This window comes from Lactuca saligna, chromosome 9 (genome assembly GCF_052625555.1).
Source record: "Lactuca saligna cultivar CGN05327 chromosome 9, ASM5262555v1, whole genome shotgun sequence".
NCBI classification, from domain to species: Eukaryota; Viridiplantae; Streptophyta; class Magnoliopsida; order Asterales; family Asteraceae; genus Lactuca; species Lactuca saligna.
The window spans coordinates 78562235-78586482 of NC_136425.1; the positions used below are offsets into that span (position 1 = coordinate 78562235).

The window sequence follows — 24248 nt, forward strand, 5'->3', positions numbered from 1 at the left end:
TCAAATGCACCTCATGCTGCTCTCTGGATTTCGAATATACCAAGATATCATCAATGAAAACAATCACCGAACGATCCAACATCGGCCTGCACACCCAGTTCATGAGATCCATGAACGTTGTTGGTGCATTGGTGAGCCCGAATGGCATCACCACGAACTCGTAATGGCCGTAACGAGTTCTGAACGATGTCTTCTGGATGTCCTCATCCTGAACCCTCATCTGGTGATATCCCGACCTCAAGTCTATCTTGGAGAACCAAGATGCCCCCTGCAACTGATCGAACAGATCGTCGATCCTCGGTAACGGATAACGGTTCTTGACCGTCAACTTGTTCAACTCCTGGTAATCGATGCACATCTGGTGTGAACCATCCTTCTTCTTGACAAAAAGGATCGGCGATCCCCAAGGTGAGCTACTCAGTTTGAAAAACCCCTTTCCCAGCAGCTCCTGAAGCTGCGAGGATAACTCATGCATCTCGGGCGGTGCAAGTCGATAGGGTGCCTTGGCAATAGGTGTCGCCCCTGGCACCAAATCGATACGAAACTCCACCTGCCTCTCAGGAGGCACACCCGACAACTCCTCGGGGAAAACATCAGGGAACTCCCGCACAATTGGGACCTCATCAATCGAACTTGGCCTCCCAGCGGCCACTCGCGTATCCACCACATAGGCCACAAAATCCCCTACAGCCCTGCTGTGAACTCTGTCTCACTCTAGCAGCCGAACAAAATGTTGACTCGGGATGGGTTCCCTCACCGTACACCGTAAGTACTCCCCCACTAGGGTCTCGAATCGTCACCAGCTGACGCTCGCAGTCTATAATAGCTCCAAATTGGCTAAACCAATCCATGCCTACTATGACACATACGTCCCCCATCGCAATCAGGACTAGATTGATCGAAAACCCCACACCGAAGATCTCAAGTCTACATCCTCGAATCACCACCATGGCATACACTGCTCGCTCGTTAGCTATAGAAACTCGTAGAGGTCGACTCAAAGCCTCTCGACAAATACTGATATGACAACTAAAGGCTAACGACACAAAAGATCGACTCGCTCCCGAGTCAAATAGCACTAGGGCAGGTACAGAATTCACAAGAAAAGTACCTACACATAACATGATATAAGCATAATATCTCTTACTCAAATAAATAGAGAGAAGAATACATACCGGCCACAACGTTGGGTGCTGCGCGGACCTCCTCCGCTGTCAACTAAAAGGCCCTCCCACGAGCCTTTGGCGCCTCGGCCTTCACTGGCCGAACCTCGGTAGTCCTGGTCGCAGGCACAGATCCCTGCTGAAGCTAAGGGCACTCGGTCTTCCGATGGCCGGTCTGGTTTCAATGGAAGCAAACTGAAAATCCCTTGGGGCAATCCCTTGCGATGTGCCCCTCCTTCCCTCACTTGTAGCATACTTCTGCCCGGCATGACCCCTCGTGACTCTTGCCGCACTTCCCACAAGTGCGGCCCTTCGCGCCCCCAGATCTCGAATCAGCAGGCTTAGCCCGCTTGGCTGCCGGATGAGACTGAGCCGACCACCGATCCATCCTCTGTGACTCGGCCTCCTCCCTGGCTTGAGTCTCCAATTCGATGTCCCTCTTTCGGGCATTTTCCTGGATCTCAACAAATGTCCGGTAAGTCGAGTTTGCCACAAACTCCCGTATATCTCTCCTCAGAACACTCAGATAGTGGCTCATGCGAGCCTGCTCAGTAGACACCTACTCAGGGCAAAACATCGCCCTCTCGTGAAACTTCATGGTAATGAATGTAACAAAATCGGTACCCTGCTTGAGGGTCAAGAACTCCTGAATCAACCATTCCCTCTCCACCGGGGGAACATACTCGTCTCTGACAATGGCGGTGAACCTCTCCCAGGTCATCTCAGAAATCTCTGCCAGAGTGAAGTTCACCGTCACGAACTTCCACCAATCCTTCGCTCCTAAGCGGAGCTGGTTCAGAGCGAACCGCACCCTCAAGTGTTCTGGACAAGAACACGTATAGAAACATCCCTCGATGTCAGAGATCCATCTCATCATAGCAATCGGGTCCTGCATCCCATCGAACTCTAGTGGCTTCGTGTTGCTGAACTCCCGAAACAACAACGAGTCACCTCCTTGAGGTCTGGCAACAGCAACAGCAGCAGTAGCTGCAGCAGCCGCAGCCTCAGTCACCGCTGCATACCGCTCGTTAAAGGTCTCAATCAGTGTGGTCTTGATGTCCCCGAACATCTCTAGAATCTCAGCCCGAATGGCAGTTGCCACCTCCTCATGAATCAATCGACGGATCTCCTCGTCACTGACCCCACTACTCTCAGGTGTGTGTCGTGTCCCAAGCATGATGCCTCTGAAATACAACATAAAAATATCAGAGACTCGATCGAGCATACTCGCACTCGATAACGCAACCCTAGTCGTTCTCTAATACCCAAAGGATTCTTACTTGGGCGGCTTACTGATCCGGTGTCTTTAGTAGTACGGGCCCTATACTACTAACCACACCGCATCAGCATTCAACCCAAGTCCTCCTCCTTGGATCCCGGATCGCAAGTACTCTACTCTCTCTATGCATTGGCTACCCTCCGATAGACCTCTTATGAGCTCCTAACTGCTACCTACTCGCTCTCCAGGCATCTCGTAGCAACAGAAATCTCCTAGGCTAAGGCATCACAAATCAGGCCACTCTAGTCCTAATATGAATACATAGCCTACTCTAGCATGCATAACATAACATAGCATATCTTATAACACATAATGTAAGGGTATTTTAGAGATTCACCATTCGGGCGCTGGCTGACCGTACACACTGCTCTGCTCTGTTTGTTTAAAAACTCCTTGCTCTTTTTAGAAAATTTAGTTTTTTTTATTGTTGAAAATTTCTCAAATCCTCGGTTTGAGTTCAGATACGCCCAAAGGTGCATCCAAGTCCCTCAAACCAAGGCTCTGATACCAACTTGTAACGACGAGATTTTTTTAAATCAATTTTTTTCATTTTTCAACAACCAAATTAAGCAAAAACATTCTCAAAAGTATTCAACAATAGTTATCAAAATATAACATTTCCCAAGATCACATGAAATCAAATCCTTTCTCTAATGTGTACGGGTCACTCCGGCGCCTTCCCACGGTTCTCGTTAGTACCTGAGACACAAAACACAACAATTGTAAGCATAAAGCTTAGTGAGTTCCCCAAAACACCACATACAACACATACGCCACTCGAGGCTACTGTACGACCCTCCGGTAGATGTGTCTCGGCAGAACCCTCCAGTCTCGTAGTTCGTTGGGCCCTCCGGCCAGGTCTAAATCGTTGGACCCTCTGGTCCGGTCTGTATCGTTGGACCTTTCGGTCCGGTCTACACAATCATATAGCATACAAACATCACATAGCACATAGATTCACATAATCTCATACATAACATATAAGACCCTCCGGTCCACATAAATACCACTCTAGGTAACGTATAGTGAGAATACTCACCTCGTGTAGCTGGGTAACTCGGAAATCTCGGACTCCGTGGGATAAGACCTAGCCTCCGCCTAATCATATGAAATAAGTACTCGATATCAACACATTTCCCAAGGCTAGACCATCCATTCTTTTAATACTCTCATGAGGGTAAAATACCATTTTACCCCTCACATGGCTCAAATACCCTAAAGTTGACCAAACCCTAAACGTCAACAAAAGTCAACCCTTCGGATTACGATGCGCATACCAAACATGTACGTTGGGCGTAACCGATAACTTCAGAGGATCGGGGTGCGCCACTCCCTACGCTGCGTGTACTGGAATTACACCCGACGTAATACCCAGTTTCTGTCCTTCAGCTCTTGGGGTCTTAAAAAGTTAAGACCCACGTCCAACTTTTAGATCTGACCATTTCTAAGCCTCCAAAACCATAAAGTCGATGACTTTAAGCCCTTTCATGGCTGAATAAGTCACTAGCACCCAAAACATTTCATTCTCTAACCCTAGAAAGCATAGAACTCAAGCATGGCCTCATATCAACAACCAAGATGGGGACTTTATGGATCTAGACCACAAATACTACTGAAAAGGGACAGATCTCGGACCATGGAGCACCTTACACTCATAAAGTCTCCACCTTTGGGGTTTTTAACCCTAGAAATGGCACATGCAACAACAACCAAAAAAAGAAGAGGAAAGTTTTGAACTTTATACCTCTAAATGCAGCTCTTTTCTTTGTAGATCTCAGATCCAAACTTACACTTCAAGCTTTTAGTCTCCACAAGCTCCTTTCTTCCTTCTTTAATAACACACCAAGGCACTATTAGCTCCAAGAACACACACACTCACTAAAGACGATGGAAGGCTCTCTCTTAGGGTTTTACTCACTGATATGGAGGCTGAGAAATGAGCCTTAGCATCCTTTAAATAGTGCACAAGTCTTATTAGGGTTTTGCATCTGGGTCGGGTACACTCGGCGTAACTATGGGTACGCCCGTCGTACCTAGCTACTCCGCGTCCAAAATAAGAGCATGAGTACGCTCAGCGTACCCCTCTGGTACGCCCAGCGTACTCACTTGCAAGGCTTCCTCCACTCAAGGACCAATCATGACCAATTGACAAAGAATAAGGGTGAAATAAATGTACCTGAATCTCGGGGTGTTACAACCACATTGTCTAAAAGATCAGAGTATCCAAATACTAAGTGCGGAAATACTGCAGAGTGCACGCTGCGCCATCAAGCCGGGCCCTTGCCCTTAGAACCAGAAGTACTTGAAACACCCAACAAAACTGTAAGCATACGTTAGTGAGTTCCTCAAAACCACATGAAAAACATAACCACATATTTCCATGCACACATATATAAGTTTTCCATAGACTCCCTCCATGGTCTTCATTTGGAATGTCATGGGCTACCCCATGGTCTTGCCAAGTGTTATGGGATCCCCCATGATCATCACATAAGTCTACACATATGTCAATTAGCAAACCATTGCATACTCAATTACTAAACATCTCATAGCAAATAATAGGCCGACATTGGTGCCTTCGACCCATGGGTGTAGTGAGAAGACTCACCTCAATCTGATGAACACAATAGCTACTCGCATATCAGTCCAAAACCTTACACTAAACAATGATACAGTAACCCTAAATGAGGATTATAATTCAACCTAGTCAAAGAGTCCAAACACTTAAGCCTAAGTCCTTCCATGGTGGCCCAAAGTCTTTCCTTTACTAATGAGCCTAGGATCCAAGATAAAATCTATTAATGGGCCACATGGCCCAACAAGGCCCAACCAATACAACTATGGTCCAAAACAGAATAACATACTACTAACTCTAAATGAGACTAGACCCAAAACATAATAAGGCCCAATAAGCTCACAAGCCCACACGAACCCCAAAACCCATCTGAGGTGTGTACACCCAATGTACCACTCCAGTACATTTAGCATATTGAGTCCCTTGGTTCTACATGCAGTGTACATGATATTACACCCGACATATAAGCAAGATATGCACCAACAACCATTAAGTGCTTAATACTTGGGATTTCAATGTCAAACTTCAGATATGAGTCCATTAAGATGTCCTAGGGCATAAAGTTGGCAACTTTATGCCCTTGCATTCCATAAGGGACCCTAATACTTCATTCTTCCCATTTTAACCTCATTTAAGACCTCAAACTCATGCATGACCTCAAAACAACCTTCAAGATTGCACCTTTATGCATCAAACATGCTCAAAGAGCTTAGATCTAACAATCCTAGTCTCTGGAGTTGCTCAACTCATAAGAGAGGGAACAAATAACCAAAAAAGGGACTTCATAACAAAACCCTAGCTCAAAATAACAAAATAGATGACAATGTTATGGATTTTTACCTCCAGAAGTTCCTAAAGATGAACTAGACGTAGGATCTAGAAGGTCAATGACACCCAAGACTTGATCATCACCTTCCCCTTCTTTAATGCTCTCTAAAATGGCCACCAAAACACTCTTTAAGGTCAAGGATCACAATCTCATGAAAATCTAGGGTTAAGGGACGAAATGAGGCTATGGAGGCTGATTAGGGTTTGGTCCAAATGATATAAGGTTGTTTAAATAGGGTGCAAGTCAAGAAATTAAAGTTTTAGCCACTTGCCACGTACGCCCCGCGTACCTACTCGTACGCCCAACGTACGAGCCTCAGCCACCCGATGCGCAACTATCATGTAGGCTAAGCGTTCCAAATGTACGCCCAACGTACGGAAGGGCCCTTTTTACCAAAATGAAAATACTTGAATATAGACAATGGAATACCTGGATTGGAGTGTTACACTAAGCTAGCCATTTGACTAAAATCCAACCGCGTCAAAAAGTCAACGGTTAAAGTCACCCGAGTCGACCTCCACATCATGGCAGCTTCATGACAAAACAACCGCGACAACTCAACAAAAAACAACTTAATGGATTAAGCTTTTACCCCCTTTACCCTAAGAGTTCTAAAACTCATATCTGAACCTCCTCAAGATCTTGATGGATAAAGTTTCCAACTTTATCCATTAAGACATTCTAATAAGTCAAGATCTCAAATCTTAAGCTCTTAATGGTTGCACCAATTGCATGGACACCAAACTATGTCATGTAAAACCACTTTCCAACCAGCACCATGGTCTAAAAGCTAAATAATGCACTCAGAGGCTGTGGAGTTCACTCAAACTCCAAGGACAATAAGATTAGGACCAAAAAGCTCATAAAATAACCTAAAACAAAATCTAGAGTTGCAATGATCAAGGTTGAGGCTTTATACCTCCACGACATCTAAAATAAGATGAAGATGTTGGATCTAAGTTGGAACCAAGCTTACAAACCACCAAGATGGACACCTTCTTCCTTCAAGATTCACAAAGGTGGCTTCACACACAAATAGGCTAGGGTTTCGGTGGTCATCAATTTTAGAGGATGGATGCTTCCAAATGAGGCAGCCCTAGGAGTTAGTCCCTTTAAATAGGGCTCTAATCTAGGAATCTAGTGTTTTGAACCCCAATCGCCACCACGTCGTAGCTAAGGCCTTGCCACGTCATGGTGGTTCGCATATGCGCTCTTTCTGAACCGGGCTACCACGTCATGGTTATTCCATTACCAAGACGTGACCAAACCAAAATCCTAAAACTTATATTTAATGAATTAAATTCGGAAGAACCATACATGTTACAATACCTCTCATTGAGATTATTCCAAAGATCAGTTGGATCTTTGACAATGAGGTATTTGACTTTCAATCCTTTATCAAGATGATGACCAAGGAAAATTAGCGCCTTAGACTTATCTTGGTTTGATGCGTCATTTAATGTATTTTTCAGTTTCTATGGTCTCATAGCATCAATGTGGATTTCAACATTAAGGATCCATAATAAATAATTATTTCAATTGATGTCAACAGACATAAACTCAAGTTTACTAAGATTTACCATAGTGAAAATACTAATCAAAATAGAAACTTCTATCTTAGAAAATTATTAGTTCGAAAATTCCATAAAATAACTTGTGAGCATTATATATGTGAACTTATAAAATTTACATATATGAAAATATAACGATAAAAAGTTGGAGCTCTATTATAGAGTCATGCGGATAACGTATTATCAAATATGAAGCTAAGTTAAAGAACAAGATAAGAAATAAGAAATAAAATTTTAAAAAACTTTAATTCATTACTTGGTAAAAACAAACAACCTTTATAATACATATTAATCATTATTTATACTTAATAATAAAATAAAATGTAAGCTATATTATAAAGTTCTTATATTATAAATGAACTTTATAATGATACATAATTATATTCCTAAAATTCATAATAATATTTGTAATAATGTTCACTAATAATAATAATAAAGAAGTATAAGGAAAAATTGAAAATTTAATGGTTCTCCACTAAATAATATTTTATTAACATACTTTAGATTTTTGTCCTCATCCTCTAAATTTGAAAATTACAAAACTAGAAAATAAATATACCTAAAAAGGTCCAATTATGGAATCTTAATAAAGCAAAAAGCTAAAAAGATAACAAAGATTATGGCGTTTAGTCAACCACTGGGGTCACGGTTGTTGCCCTAAAACGCGCTTTGGCCAACTTTTGCTGCTACTATCCGACAAGCTTCCAAATATTTTCAAATCGTAGTATGATTTGCTCATGATTTTGCTTCCATTTTTCTTTTAAATTCACACCAATATTTTGTGGGGGAAACTTCCTCCGGATTACGATCGTAATGTCACCAACAACTTGTCTGCTGGTTTCCACATGAATTGCAGGATTGGTGAGCCCCCCTTCCGTCAATTATATAGCTGTCCTCCTCTATACTTTCCCAATTTGTAATTCTGATTTACGATTTATCATTTTGATGCGTTAACATCACAGGACCATTGACTCTCTCTTCATCTATTTACCTTTTTCGTATTTTCGCATAATCCTCTGGACTTTCTTGAATTAAGAACGTTTTGTGTGAACGTCTGACCACGAAAAAAAGTACATTGATTGCCATATTTTCAAACAGATAAGTAGCAAGTGGTTGGGGTTTCTGTGGAGTGATCTGAGTCCTTCCTTCTTCCTTCTTCCTTCTTCCATCAAACAAAATTCGAATTTTGGGTTTCTGGCTATTTATTATCTCCGGTGATGATCAGCTGATGTAGCAACTGGAGGTTGGTTATTGATATTCTTTGATTCTTTTATTGGGTATTGTTTATTTTCACTTAATTGGTCTGATTAAGGTAGTTGCAGTATGGAATTTCGCAAATTTAGATTGCTTATATGGGTCATGTTCACCATGTGTTTGATAAAATGCTCCTTCCAGTTCGACCCTATAGACAACTATCTGCTAGATTGTGGATCACCCACGAACAGCTCCATACGCGATAGGGTTTTCTTAGCGGATACTTCCGATTCCGATCACCATTTCCTTTCAAACCCAGAACAAGAATCTGTAAACACATCAAATTCCCAACCCATTTCATCCACCTACGGATCATCACTATACACAACCGCTAGAATCGTCAACAAAACATCAAATTACACCTTCTCCATTAACCAACACGGCCGCCATTTCATCCGCCTCTATTTCTTCCCATTTCCGTTAGACGCCGGAGCCTACAACCTAACCACCGCTAGATTCTCCGTCTCCGCCCACGGTTTCACTCTCCTGAAAAACTTCCAACCCGATAATACCCCTGTCGTTAAAGAATTCTCCATAAACATCACTTCCGATGAACTTACTCTCACATTCACCCCTTCCCCCAATTCATTCGCGTTCCTAAATGCCCTAGAAGTCATCTCCCACCCAAACGAACTCATCCCCATCACAGCCCGAGCTGTAGAGCTTCCACATACCCACCCCAATCTGATGACGCAAGCACTACAAACAGTCGCTAGGGTTAACATGGGAAATCAAACAGTCTCCCCTGATAACGACACCTTATGGCGACTATGGAATCCAGATGGAACCTTCATGAAACACAACAATCTTGTTCGATTCGTCTCAAATATAAGCGCTGTAAACTACACATCAGGAAGTCCAGCTTTCGATATCGCTCCTTTATCTGTCTATGGAACTGCGACTAAACTTGATACCGAATCTGACCCTGGTGCTCTTCTTAACAACACTTGGTCTTTCAATGTCGACCCGGGTTTTTCCTATTTAGTCCGATTTCATTTCTGTGATATAATCGAACGTCCACCTTCAGAACTTATCCTCAACATCTACTTAAACTCCATGTCAGTTGCTAAAGATCTTAAACTTGGTGACCAAATGTCAAACATCTGGGGTGCCCCTTTTTATTTAGACGCTATCACAAAGCTAAACGGGAATGGAATCCTAAATGTAAGTGTAGGGACATCTCTTGCTTTTGGGGCATACCCGGAAAGCATTCTAAACGGGCTTGAAATCTTGAAAATTAGTAACTCCAATGGGAATCTTGATGAAGGTGGGACAGGGGTAAATTCGTCAAACTCAAATTCAAATTCGAAAATCTTGGTGATTGTTGTTGTCTCTAGTGGCGGGTTGTGTGTTTTGATTCTTTTGTGTTGTGTGTTCTTTGTAATCACAAGAAGAAATAGACGTAAACGAAATGAAGAGTACTTGAGTGCGAATGTTCATAAGACAAATGACGAAAATACCCTTTTCTCAAGGTCGAAAATCGGATACCGATTCCCGCTAGGAGCGGTTCTAGAAGCTACGGATAAGTTTAGCGAGAGTTTAGTAATCGGAATCGGTGGTTTCGGGAAAGTTTACAAAGGAATACTTTCCGATGGGACAATTGTAGCTGTTAAAAGAGGGGCCCCACAATCACTTCAAGGGGTATCCGAATTCCAAACCGAAGTTGAAATGTTATCCCAATTCCGACATCGACATTTGGTATCTTTAATCGGATATTGTGATGAAAAAAACGAGTTAATTATCATATACGAGTATATGGAAAACGGGACTTTAAAAAACCATCTATACGGGTCGGATCTACCCAAATTGAAGTGGAAACAACGGTTAGAGATCTCAATTGGGTCGGCCCGTGGGCTCCACTATCTTCACACGAGTTCTCATTTAGCTATAATTCATCGAGACGTGAAATCCGCAAATATTCTACTGGATGAGAATATGATGGCTAAGGTTGCGGACTTTGGGCTATCGAAAACGGGCCCCGCAGTTGACCAAACTCATGTGAGTACAGCGGTGAAGGGTAGTTTCGGGTATTTGGATCCGGAGTATATGACACGTCAGCAATTGACTGAAAAATCGGATGTGTATTCGTTCGGGGTTGTGATGTTTGAGATTTTATGTGGGCGACCCGTGATTGACCCGTCTAGGCCTCGGGGAATGGTGAGTTTGGTTGAGTGGGTTAATGAGATGAGAAAACGGGGCGAATTGGAGAAGGTATTTGACCCGTTTCTTGTTGGGAAGATGAAGATGGAGTCTGTGAAGAAGTATGTGGAGATAGGGGAGAAATGTATAGCAGAACAAGGGGTGGATAGGCCTACAATGGGGGATGTACTTTGGAACCTTGAATGTGCCCTTCAGTTGGAGGGTAGTGTAGTAAATTCGCCTAAAGTGGAAAATGATTGTGTTAGTAGTAATGTGTTTAGTGAGGGAAGTGTGGGGGATTTTGCTGGGGTTTCGATGAGTAGGGTTTTTTCAGAAATGGTTAAAGGTGAAGAACGTGAAATGAGGTGAAAAATAATTTTTTATTGCTTTTGGGTTTGTTGTTTATTAGGGGGGAATGATGTATATGAATGATAAATGATAATAGATTTGTGTATGTGTGTGTGTGTTTTATGACACCTAGAAGTTTTTAAATTTGTGGTTTAGGTGTTTGATCACTGATTTTAAGGTGGTTTTGTGAGTTTGGTGTATTAAAACCTTTGTTGTTGCGAAATTTGCTCAATTGGGTTTTTAATCATTTGAGACTTGCTTGTAAGTTGCAAGGATAATAGGACATTATTTTTTATTTATGAAATAAGCATATAATAACAACTTATTTGGATTTCTTTACCAACATGTTACCAATAAAATGCTTAAGGTATCTTAAATTCAACATTAAAATCTATATTTTTACACTGTTTTAGGTGTAAAGTTGCTTCATGCCAATGTTACACTAAATAGTATACCAGCATACATCTTGTCATACTTTGTGGCGAAAAAAAAACACTAGGATTGTGATATGAAGGGTCTAATTTAAAGGAATATTTGAGTCAAAGCACCGGCAAATCCATGAATTAATTAAGAGTTCTAGCTACCACATTTGGCTAACAAGATGTGTAATTTAGAGTTTTCTAATCAGGAGGTTCTCGATTTAATTCCAAACAAATAATAACATGACCGTTAAAAAAAAATTAAAAATTAGCACTATATAATTAAAAACTTTAGTATTTAAAAAAAATATATGATTTTATAAAAAATAAGAATTCACGCTAAATGTGAGACTCTATTATGCAAACTTGCAAAGTTGTTTATATTTTTATGAAAAATGTGATTTTTTATCAAGAAGTTATTTTTTTTAAATATTAAGTTATGTATAGTAAACTCTAAATTTGGGATTATACATTCATAAACTCTATAAATAACTCCCAAGTTTAGAGTTAAACTTTTACATCTTATATTTGGTCTTTCAAATTTATTTTTTTATATATATCTAGTTTATTAAACATTTTCTATTTTGTTTATTTGATATTTATTTATTAATAATATAAATTAATGAAAAATGTTTTTTATAACTATTTAATAATATGAATTATTTGTTTGGTTGTATTTAGTTAATAATATAAACTATAAAGTTAAGAAAAAAAATTTAGACAACTTGTAAAACCTTTTTAAATTGTAGGTGTGTTAATGAAAATGTAGAAAAAAAATAAGAAAATAATAAAATAATAATAATATTAAAACATATATATATATATAATTAAAAAAAATAAAATATATAAAAAAAATGGAGAAAATTGATAATATTCTTTTTGATGTAAAAAATAAAATGAAAAATAGGGTGAAATTAGAGATGAATCATTATTATTTTTTCATTTAAAATATAAAGTATGGTCAAAGAGGGTCTTAGGAGGAAAGTAATTTATAAATAAAAAATTAATAAGAAAAAAGAGAGATTAAAAAAAATGTCTTAAAAACATCTAATGAGCTTTTTGGTTAAGCTATTATAAGTATACTCATAATCAAAGTTTAAAAATTTTGTAATTGTTGTCATGACGCATCATGACTTTAAAACTTATATTTGACGTCATGTTTTAATAAAATATTATTTTAATTCATATATTTATATAAAAATAAATAATAGTAAAAAATACATATCGAATTAATAATTATATATAAAATTATCGTCTTAAGCGTCTTACAAACAACGTGATTCCTCATCACTTGTAAAAACTTAATGTTTGATATTGTCGTAGAATCAATTCTAACATTATTTAAAACCTTACCTATACACATAATTCCAAAAAATATTATCACTTTAGTGTCATATTATATTCACTTCCACACCAAGTACCCAAATACCTATCACTTTACATTATCTCTGTCATTTTGTTTTTTATTAGTTAAATACAATATTTATATAAAAAATTACATTTCCAAAGTTAAATAAAATTTTCATTAGTGAAAACAATAAAAATTACACTAATAAAAGTAAATAAAAATTACATCAAACTTAAATAAAACTACCTTAATCTAAAAATATTATTACATATTGTTATATTTTCACAGATTTTCTACGGTTTGCGTCATATTCAAAATTTGCATATCATAAAACATTTAGTATCTCCGTCTCGCTTTATTTCTATACTCTATTTTTTTCTTTAGCAATTAAAGATATCCCTAGAGCTTTTCCAGAAGTGTTAAGTGACATTCTATTCGACTACATATTTTTCAACAACGATGTTTGTTTTCCTTTATCCCTTCTTACCGGCCATCGAAAAGATACTTCAGTGGACACTCATTGAGATCAATTATTGTACCCGCATTTGGCATATTTATGTAGTCATTTGACTTTGATATTTTCAACTGTTTATCTGAGTCGATTGATTTTGAAAGCACTTCCAAATTAAGCATGCATTTTGGACCCACTCGCATAACTAGCCAATCTTTTGGTGGCTAAATGCTTTACCGCCGTAGGTGGTTTGATATTGTTGAATCACGGTATTTAAAATATTGAAATCGTTTCATCTACCTTTATGTATGTTCATAATATTGTTGAACATGTCGTTAAAGTTGGTGCAACTAGATCTTAACTCACGTCATTTTCCGCAAACATTGACATAGTCGACAAACGCCCTTTTCCCATCTTTGATTGGAAGTGGTATTACATTCCTCTTGGATAAAAATATCACGGTAATCGATTCATTTGTCTAACTCATAGGATATTTTTTGTCTTCATGTTGGTTTTACTTTTCGAATGGTTTTATTATGATTCCAGTACCAATTTGTCGTCATTTTAGGAAGGGTGGGATTGCGATGCTCGAAATTTAGAATTTTGAAGTTAAGAAAGATGAAATTGTTGTGGGTACATGTTTGCTTGGAATGGATTTTTTTTGTTGGAAGATATTTAATTATAATGGGGTTGGTGGGTACATGTATATGAATGATAAAAGATTTGTGTATGTGTGTTTTTTATGACACCTAGAAGATTTTAAATTTATGATTTTAGGTGTTTGATCACTGATTTTAAGGTGATGATGTGAGTTTGGTGTATTAAAACCTTTGTTGCGAAATTTGCTCAATTGGGTTTTTAAGCATTTGAGACTTGTAAGTTTTAAGTTGTAAGGATAATATACGTTATTTTTTTTATTTATGAAAGACATATAATAAGTTAATAGTAACAACTTATTTGGATTTCTTTACCAACATGCGACCAATAAAATGTTCTAGGGGTCTTCAATTCAACATTAAAATGTACTTTTTACACGGAGAATAACATTAAATAATTAGCAGTATGATATGTTGTAGTGTCTAGTTTCAAGGGAATATTTTGGTCAAAGGCTCAAAGCACCGGCAGATCCATAAAATAATTGAAGAGGTGTTGCAAATCACGATATAATTAAAAACTTCAGCGTTAAATAAAATAAAAATAAGAAATAAATTTTAACCAATAAAAATATTTTAAAACTTAATCAAGATGTCTATATAATTAAAATATTTTAAAATTTAATTAAGATGTTTATATGATAAAAAAGTTGTTTTTTAGCCAACCATTTATATTTTACATTTGTTTTTTTTTTATAGCGTTTCATCTTTTTCAAACGATTTAGTAAATCTTTATTTGTAAGATAGACACATTTTCAAAATTTATCTATATTTTTAGTAAAATTAAATGTTATAAAAGGAATGTAACAAAGTTTTAATATATATATATATATATATATATATATATATATATATATATATATATATATATATATATATATATATATATATATACTTATAAAACTAATATTTTTTCTTGAATCTCATGAATTTGAAACCTTTTTTTTAGCTTCCTTTCACCACATTCATTTGAAACTCCCATAACTTTTCAATTTCTTTACAATAATATCATAAATAATTTAAATAATGTTCTATAAACAAGAAATTGTGTTTTATTACAATGTCTTCATCCCACATCGATGGTTAGAGTAACAAGAGAATGTTTCCTCTTTTATAAATAGGAAAGGTTGTGAAATGTTTCAAAGGGACCAAACCATGAGAACTTCCTCATGCCTACCTTTATAGGATTTTGAATGTATAATTTGATGAGATTGTATATATTTGTAACATCCGAAATATACAACCAAATTTAAATTTTTCAAAACAGCCCGATTTTCATTAAAATGTTTACAAAAAGGTTTTCAATACAAATTATTAGAGTATTCCCAGAATCACATTGCTACAAAATCATGAGGAGCGATACGATCGCGCCTTCACCTTGCCACGGTCTCCTGAAGAACCTGAAAAACATTAAACCACAACTGTAAGCCCGAAAGCTTAGTGAGATACCCCCAAAATACCAACCACGCATACGTGCTTCCAGACTGCGACCTTCCGGTCCAAAACATACAAAACATACATAACATAACAGAACATAGAACAGCCATGCATATCAGGTCTACTGTGTGACTGGTCCGCCGTATCGGGCCTTCAGTCCATCGGATCCATCCTCCAGGTCTAGTCATGTCCTTCGAGTCTACAGTGGGGTTGGTCCGCCCGCATCGGGCCTTCAACCCACCTGGTCCACTCTCTGAGTCTACAGTGTGACTGGTCCGCCCGCATCGGGCCTTCAGTTGGCCTGGTCCACTCTCTGAGCCTCGGCACGTCTGGTCCGCCCTCGTGGGGCCTACAGCCTATCCGGACCGCTCGCTGGGCCTTCGAAACAACCGGTCCGCCCTGGGTATCTTGGCCTACAGCACAAAGCAGGACCCGCCTCAACCCATCTCCAGTCCAAACAACCATGTGCACAAAACATACATTCATATAACAGTCATAGTCAACAAACCGAGCAAGCAGATCACATAGCATATCATTACCCTAACCGGGTTACCGACCTAACCGGTCACTAGCATAGCATCACTCTGTATATCGGAAAACTGACCTTAACAAGGTCTCCTAGCATGTACCATCCTAACTACCAGGATGCAGACACATCAAACAATAACATAATAACCATATCCGAATCTCAATCCAATAAAGGACCGGCCTTGGTGCCTTAGACCCTGTTGGTATAGTGAGGATAACTCACCTCGAAACTGTCGGCTGAAAAGATAAGATCCCGCTGCTCCGAACTCTGACACGAACTCCTCCACTGAACATCAAAACATACAACTCAATAAATACCCTTAATTACCAAAATACCCCTGGAAGACAACTGGTCAACCTTGGACAAGTCAAAGTTAACCCCTGACTGACCCTACTCGCCGAGTTAACCCGATGACTCGCCGAGTCCATACGCTCAGAACTTCCTTCAATCAGCGACCTAACTCGCCGAGTCACCCCAAGACTCGTCGAGTCCAACGACTCTGAGTCCACTCGCACCCAACTCACCGAGTCATCCCTTGATTCACCGATTCCTCGACTCAACCAGAAATATTGGGACTTCCTCGACAAGACTCGCCGAGTCCAAATGGACTCGTCGAGTCCAAGGCTATCTTCAACCTACTCGCCGAATTGTTCTTCCAACTCGTCGAGTTCCAGGCCATCTTCAAGCAACTCGTCGAGTCCACCCATGTGACTCGTCGAGTACCACCGGTCTGAATCCATACAGAAGCATCTCAGGCCATGTAATTGATCCAAAACATAGATCCAACCTCCTACAATCCATCCATCACGTAAAGTGGAAAACTTTACGTGAATCTAAGGAGATATAAGCCTTATTCACCTTAGAACCAAGGTTTGGGACATGGTGGCTTCACTAAGCACTCAAACACAGGAACTTTAATGTACTCTAGGCCTTCAATATTCCAGATCTGAGGTAGCAACCTCAGATCTAACCCCCAAACTCCAAAACATTCCAAGATATACTCCCCACAAACCCCAAAATGATGAAACTAGGAAGATACATCCCAAGAACGAAAGTGTTACCTCCAAAAGGTGCCTCAATAGCAACTAAACTCGAATCCAAGCAAATCCCTTTGATCCAAGCCACTTCTCCTTCAAGATTTCTTTAACCAACACCTCTCCAAGCTCTAATTTGCTCAATAATGGGACTCTCCACGAATTTAGGGTTTCTGGAACTCAAGGGGGGAATAAGGGAGGCTGTGGAGGGGTATAATGCTCTTTATATAGGGTTCAACCCCGAAAATTAGGGTTTTCTCCATACAGCACCTACTCGCCGAGTCCATCTTTGGACTCGCCGAGTAGGCCACTAGACACGCGACCATAGCCACGACCTGACTTGCCGAGTCTATCCCTGGAATCGCCGAATCACCCTCTAAAACTTACACTTTTAGCCCTTCAACTCTACTCTTGCAATTCCGGGATGTTACAATTCTCCCCCACTTAAATTAGGCTTCGTCCTCAAAGCCTACGGCATCTCATCTTCGAATTACTTCCCACGACGCGCCACTTGACCTTGACCGAACCAAGTCCCTCAAGGTATAATCATAGAAACCGGAAGCTCAATTTTTCCTTCTATACGGTGTCCCCACCACCTACTCAAACCGGGCACCAGCTGTACCCTCCGATAATCCGCACTCAACAACCGAGAATTACCCATAATGCCTTACTGCTCCAATTCTCATCTTTCACTTGACTCATATGGCTATAAAGCCACGAACCATCGGATCCCCGATCCGAATTCCACTCTACCCATCCCATGACAACCGAAAGACCCATTCTTCCATTCCGGGGCAACTCCCCCGAGTTCTCCTCTCGCAGTCACACACACATGCTAATCTCATTCCAGCACCCTCAGGTTTGGATAACCTGATACACTGATGATATCCTCCAAACATCCTTTCCAGGATGAACCGCTGATACATACCCAAAACCCTGATCAGAATCACACTGAGAGTCCAAGACTCTTTCTCTGTATCCCTTCCGAACCCCTCTCCCTGGCTCTACGCCTGCGGTATTCCCTCCGCGCCCTAAGCAACATATCAAGTCGAATGAGCTTTTATTCTACCGCCGCAACACACTACTCAAAGACCATCAACGAACCACTCCGATCGTAACTCTACACTGCCGCTTTCACTTCCGTGAATTCGCACTCCCTTTTCGGAATTTCATTCCTCCCTCTTTCCTTACCAAGGAAACCACTCCTCCGCCCAGTCACCATGACAGGCACTATGGTGCTCATCCCACGCTAGACAACCTCTTTAAAACGTTCCCGACATACATGCATCACCACTACTCTGATTCTCATCGCAGGGACTTTCAAGCCCATGCACCACCTTCACTGCTCAAAATTGCTACACGGGGCCAGACCTCCCAATGTAATCCCACTGCAACATACGCAACCCATAACCTCGAACCGATCCAACAATACTCGCAGAGTCTTCAGCATGACTGGACCGCCTCCCCAGGCCTTTAGCCAATCTGGACCACTCTCAGGACCTTCAGCCAATCTGACTGGACCGTCCTCCGAGCCTTCGGCCTGACTGGTACGCCTACCGGCCTTCAGTCTATCCGGATCGCTCAACTAACATTCATCATTCCGAACTATCCCTTCGGGAAATCCTCCCGTGCATACCGTTCTAGCCGTCTAGGGGTTCCGAACTCTATCTCCATCATACATCCTCGATCCCGGCCCGCTCCCATGCCTTCCACAATCAACTGCTCTAGGTCTGTATTCCACCCCGCACGCCTGTTACTCACCCATACGAGCCTGCTCTCGACTGATAGAAATATCGCTGAATTTCTCCAAGCAGCTAGACAATCTCTCAGACCCAACGATCATCCGGAGAATCTCCAATTCTCCCCCACTTAAGATACTGACAATAAATCACCGGTCGCCATCACCGATCTCCCAAAGTAACCTTGCAGAAAATCAACACTTACACGCAAAATGTTTCTCACCAGCGCCAACAACTTTCATAAAAACATGTTTCCACACTGAACAACCCGCTCGAAAGGAACCCAATCTTCAAATATCCATTCCTCAGACTGTAGAATCTACCCGGCCTTCAAACCAACGCCGCATCCGCCACCAATCCTCACAAGGATAATCATTGATAGCTCGAAGTATAAATCCATAACCATAACGATCCTTCGGGGAACAAAAGATACTAAAACGAAATCTCAATCACAACTCGCCAAACCCTCAAGGAACAATGGATACCACACGAAAACCTGAAACGCAATTCCATAACCAACCAACGAAACCAACAGATAACAATACTCCACAACAATCATAAATAATCAAAACAGCAGAAAGAACATACCCGTAGCAGCAAGCTGTAAAACACGACCCTAAGCCCTTGGGGGCTCCGCTCCACCCTGACCTCCACCTGTGATCCTCAACGTAGCCGGTGCTGGAGCCTGCACCGGTCCTGCAGCAAGCCGTGGACAGTTGACCTTCAAATGTCCAACCTGATGACAATGATAGCATATCCTCAAATCCCGAACCGGCACTGACTGCCGACAATCCCTCGCATAGTGTCCCTCCTTTCCGCACTTGCGGCATGTTCCACCGGACCGACAAACCCCGGCGTGACCCCTTCCACACTTTCCACAGACGTGGCTACCCTGATCTCCCATCCTTGAATCAACGGTCTTAGACCGTATCGTCGCCGGCTGCGACTGAACCGGAGCTTGCCTCAGCTCACGCATCTGTAACTCAATCTCTAACTCACGCCGCCTGGCGGCCTCCTGCAACTCCAGCAAAGTCTCGCACCTCTGCGCAGACACAAACTGTCTGATGTCCCTCTTTAGCATACTCAGATATCGGGACATCTGAGCCTGCTCCGAAGCGAACTCAGGGCAAAACATCGCCCTCTCAGTAAACATCCTGGTGATTTCCGTCACCGACTCCGAGTCCTGTTTCAGCTCCAAGACTCCTGAGCCAACCTCTCCCTCTCGACCTGCGGAACATAACGAGTGCTGAACATCTCTCTGAACCGATCCAATGAAATCGCAGCCCTCTGCACATCCGAGTACGACCCCGTGGTCAATCTCCACCAATCATTTGCTCCGAGCCTCAACAGGTTCAGAGCACACCTCACCCTCTGATCAGTAGGGCATGAACACGTGAAGAAACATCCCTCCATATCTGATAACCACCTCATAGCAACGATCGGATCCTGAACTCCATCAAAAGTGGGAGGCTTCGTATTATCGAAGTCCCGATACTGGAAACCTCTACTGGCTCCTCCCCCTGCCGCTGCTACTGCTGCGGTAGCTGCCGCGGCAGCCGTCTCCGTGAGAGCCGCATAGCGCTCATCAAAATACTCCACCATGGCGGTCTTGATCGACCCAAACAACTCTGGCAGCTCAGCTCGAAACAATGCAACAACCTCATCATGGAGGATCTCACGAATCCTCGCATCCAACTCGTGCGTACTCATCTGGCTGACAACCTCGGGTTGTACAAACCTACCCGGAACTCCCTCTCCTGCTCCTGATCCTGACCTGGATCCACTCCCAGCATGCCCTGAAATCTCCATACTGAAAATAAAACACCAAATCTCAGACATATTCCACTATCCCGGGAACCAGCTCTCAACCCAACCCTAGAGGTCATGGTTTCCCTGATACGCGTATGAGTCCGTGCTTTCAGTAGTACGGGCCCATACTACCTTCCACACCTACCCATATTTGTATGAAGTACTCCCACAACACCCTAGCGACATACATAACAACGCTCTATCCTCACAACTAGAGGAACACTAGAAATCTCTCACAAGGAACCCTAGGCTAGCAGGCATCATAAATCAGGCAACTCATCAAGAAATCCTGAAGATCCCTAGCCTAACTCTAGCATGCTGTTCTATCAAATATCAATAAAACAATTGTCATGTATGGTATTTTGGGGTTACTTACTGGCTCCGGCTGATCGTACCTCCGCGTCCTCCTTTACTTATTTTAAAAACCATTTTAAATTCTCTCTTTCTTTTAAAACCCTCCTCGATTTGAGACTGGAGTCACACAAGTGTTCCTCCAATTCACTCAAACCAAGGCTTTGATACCAACTTGTAACATCCGAAAAATACAACCAAATTTAAAATTTTCAAAACAGCCCGATTTTCATTAAAATGTTTACAAAAAGGTTTTCAATACAAATTATTAGAGTATTCCCAGAATCACATTGCTACAAAATCATGAGGAGCGATACGATCGCGCCTTCACCTTGCCACGGTCTCCTGAAGAACCTGAAAAACATTAAACCACAACTGTAAGCCCGAAAGCTTAGTGAGATACCCCCAAAATACCAACCACGCATACGTGCTTCCAGACTGCGACCTTCCGGTCCAAAACATACAAAACATACATAACATAACAGAACATAGAACAGCCATGCATATCAGGTCTACTGTGTGACTGGTCCGCCGTATCGGGCCTTCAGTCCATCGGATCCATCCTCCAGGTCTAGTCATGTCCTTCGAGTCTACAGTGGGGTTGGTCCGCCCGCATCGGGCCTTCAACCCACCTGGTCCACTCTCTGAGTCTACAGTGTGACTGGTCCGCCCGCATCGGGCCTTCAGTTGGCCTGGTCCACTCTCTGAGCCTCGGCACGTCTGGTCCGCCCTCGTGGGGCCTACAGCCTATCCGGACCGCTCGCTGGGCCTTCGAAACAACCGGTCCGCCCTGGGTATCTTGGCCTACAGCACAAAGCAGGACCCGCCTCAACCCATCTCCAGTCCAAACAACCATGTGCACAAAACATACATTCATATAACAGTCATAGTCAACAAACCGAGCAAGCAGATCACATAGCATATCATTACCCTAACCGGGTTACCGACCTAACCGGTCACTAGCATAGCATCACTCTGTATATCGGAAAACTGACCTTAACAAGGTCTCCTAGCATGTACCATCCTAACTACCAGGATGCAGACACATCAAACAATAACATAATAACCATATCCGAATCTCAATCCAATAAAGGACCGGCCTTGGTGCCTTAGACCCTGTTGGTATAGTGAGGATAACTCACCTCGAAACTGTCGGCTGAAAAGATAAGATCCCGCTGCTCTGAACTCTGACACGAACTCCTCCACTGAACATCAAAACATACAACTCAATAAATACCCTTAATTACCAAAATACCCCTGGAAGACAACTGGTCAACCTTGGACAAGTCAAAGTTAACCCCTGACTGACCCTACTCGCCGAGTTAACCCGATGACTCGCCGAGTCCATACGCTCAGAACTTCCTTCAATCAGCGACCTAACTCGCCGAGTCACCCCAAGACTCGTCGAGTCCAACGACTCTGAGTCCACTCGCACCCAACTCACCGAGTCATCCCTTGACTCACCGATTCCTCGACTCAACCAGAAATATTGGGACTTCCTCGACAAGACTCGCCGAGTCCAAATGGACTCGTCGAGTCCAAGGCTATCTTCAACCTACTCGCCGAATTGTTCTTCCAACTCGTCGAGTTCCAGGCCATCTTCAAGCAACTCGTCGAGTCCACCCATGTGACTCGTCGAGTACCACCGGTCTGAATCCATACAGAAGCATCTCAGGCCATGTAATTGATCCAAAACATAGATCCAACCTCCTACAATCCATCCATCACGTAAAGTGGCAAACTTTACGTGAATCTAAGGAGATCTAAGCCTTATTCACCTTAGAACCAAGGTTTGGGACATGGTGGCTTCACTAAGCACTCAAACACAGGAACTTTAATGTACTCTAGGCCTTCAATATTCCAGATCTGAGGTAGCAACCTCAGATCTAACCCCCAAACTCCAAAACATTCCAAGATATACTCCCCACAAACCCCAAAATGATGAAACTAGGAAGATACAGCCCAAGAACGAAAGTGTTACCTACAAAAGGTGCCTCAATAGCAACCAAACTCGAATCCAAGCAAAGCCCTTTGATCCAAGCCACTTCTCCTTCAAGATATCTTCAACCAACACCTCTCCAAGCTCTAATTTGCTCGATAATGGGTCTCTCCACGAATTTAGGGTTTCTGGAACTCAAGGGGGGAATAAGGGAGGCTGTGGAGGGGTATAATGCTCTTTATATAGGGCTCAACCCCGAAAAATAGGGTTTTCTCCATACAACACCTACTCGCCGAGTCCATCTTTGGACTCGCCGAGTAGGCCACTAGACACGCGACCATAGCCGCGACCTAACTCACCGAGTCTATCCTTGGACTCGCCGAGTCACCCTCTAAAACTTACACTTTTAGCCCTTCAACTCTACTCTTGCGATTCCGGGATGTTACAATATTGGCAAGTGTCCAGTTAACTTTTAAAATTCCAAAAATAATTTTGAACCGAATTTGTTCAGGTTTAAACCATGTTTCAGTTAGAAAAAAATTTATGTAGTTGTGTATATTGAGTTGAACTGGAGCTGGATCAATTTGGACCGATAAAAGAATCATTTTCCATTCACAACAAACATTTGAAACTCCCATGATTTTTCAAATTATTTCTAATAATATTATAAATAAGTAACATAATTTTATATAAATATAAAAAAGCATCTACCTAAACTTAAAATTATAACTGTTTGAAAAATCACTTTAATTCAAAAACACGAAATATATACAAACCGGGTTTCACTAGAAAAAAAAATATGTAGTTTGGTATATTTAGTTGAATCGGTCCGAGTTTGATCTATTTGGACCATAAAAGAAGCATTTTCCTTTCACTACATACATTTGAAACTCCCATGATTTTTCAAATTATAAAGTGTTGATTTCATGAGCTAGAGGGGTTCTTATATAGTGTGGCAAAACTAGGGTTACACCTTGTAAACCCTACTGACTTTCCATATCCATCATGCTCCATGGGTTAAAACGTCCATGGAGTATCCATGGGTTACCACATGGGTTTAGCCCAACATGAAGAACTATGGATCATAAGCCTACTTTATATGAATGAATGATTTACCAAATCAACCATTTATATTTAATTAGTCTCTTTTTTATCACAAAATTAATTCTTGATCGATACTAATTAAACAATATGATTTCATATTAATATATTAGAACTTATATTAGATTAATAAACCATAAATAACTTCTTCTCAAAAGTCCATCCTATCAAATTGTCTTGATGATATGCAACCCAAATAGACCATGCTACTCTTGGGTCAAGTACATACCAATAATAGTTATGGACTTAGACACTAATCCAACACTTGGATGTTTTCTCT

General features: G+C 41.3%; 1 protein-coding gene across 1 annotated transcript; it reads left to right on the plus strand.

Annotated features, from left to right (window-relative positions):
• The first annotated feature begins 8139 nt into the window (after nucleotides 1-8139).
• LOC145018614 (Protein kinase superfamily protein) lies at nucleotides 8140-11405 on the plus strand. Its single transcript, XM_078976487.1, has 2 exons — nucleotides 8140-8278; nucleotides 8516-11405. The coding sequence occupies exon 2, from the start codon at nucleotides 8741-8743 to the stop codon at nucleotides 11177-11179; it is 2439 nt and encodes an 812-aa protein (XP_078832613.1). The 5' UTR covers nucleotides 8140-8278; nucleotides 8516-8740; the 3' UTR covers nucleotides 11180-11405.
• Nucleotides 11406-24248: the final 12843 nt, after the last annotated feature.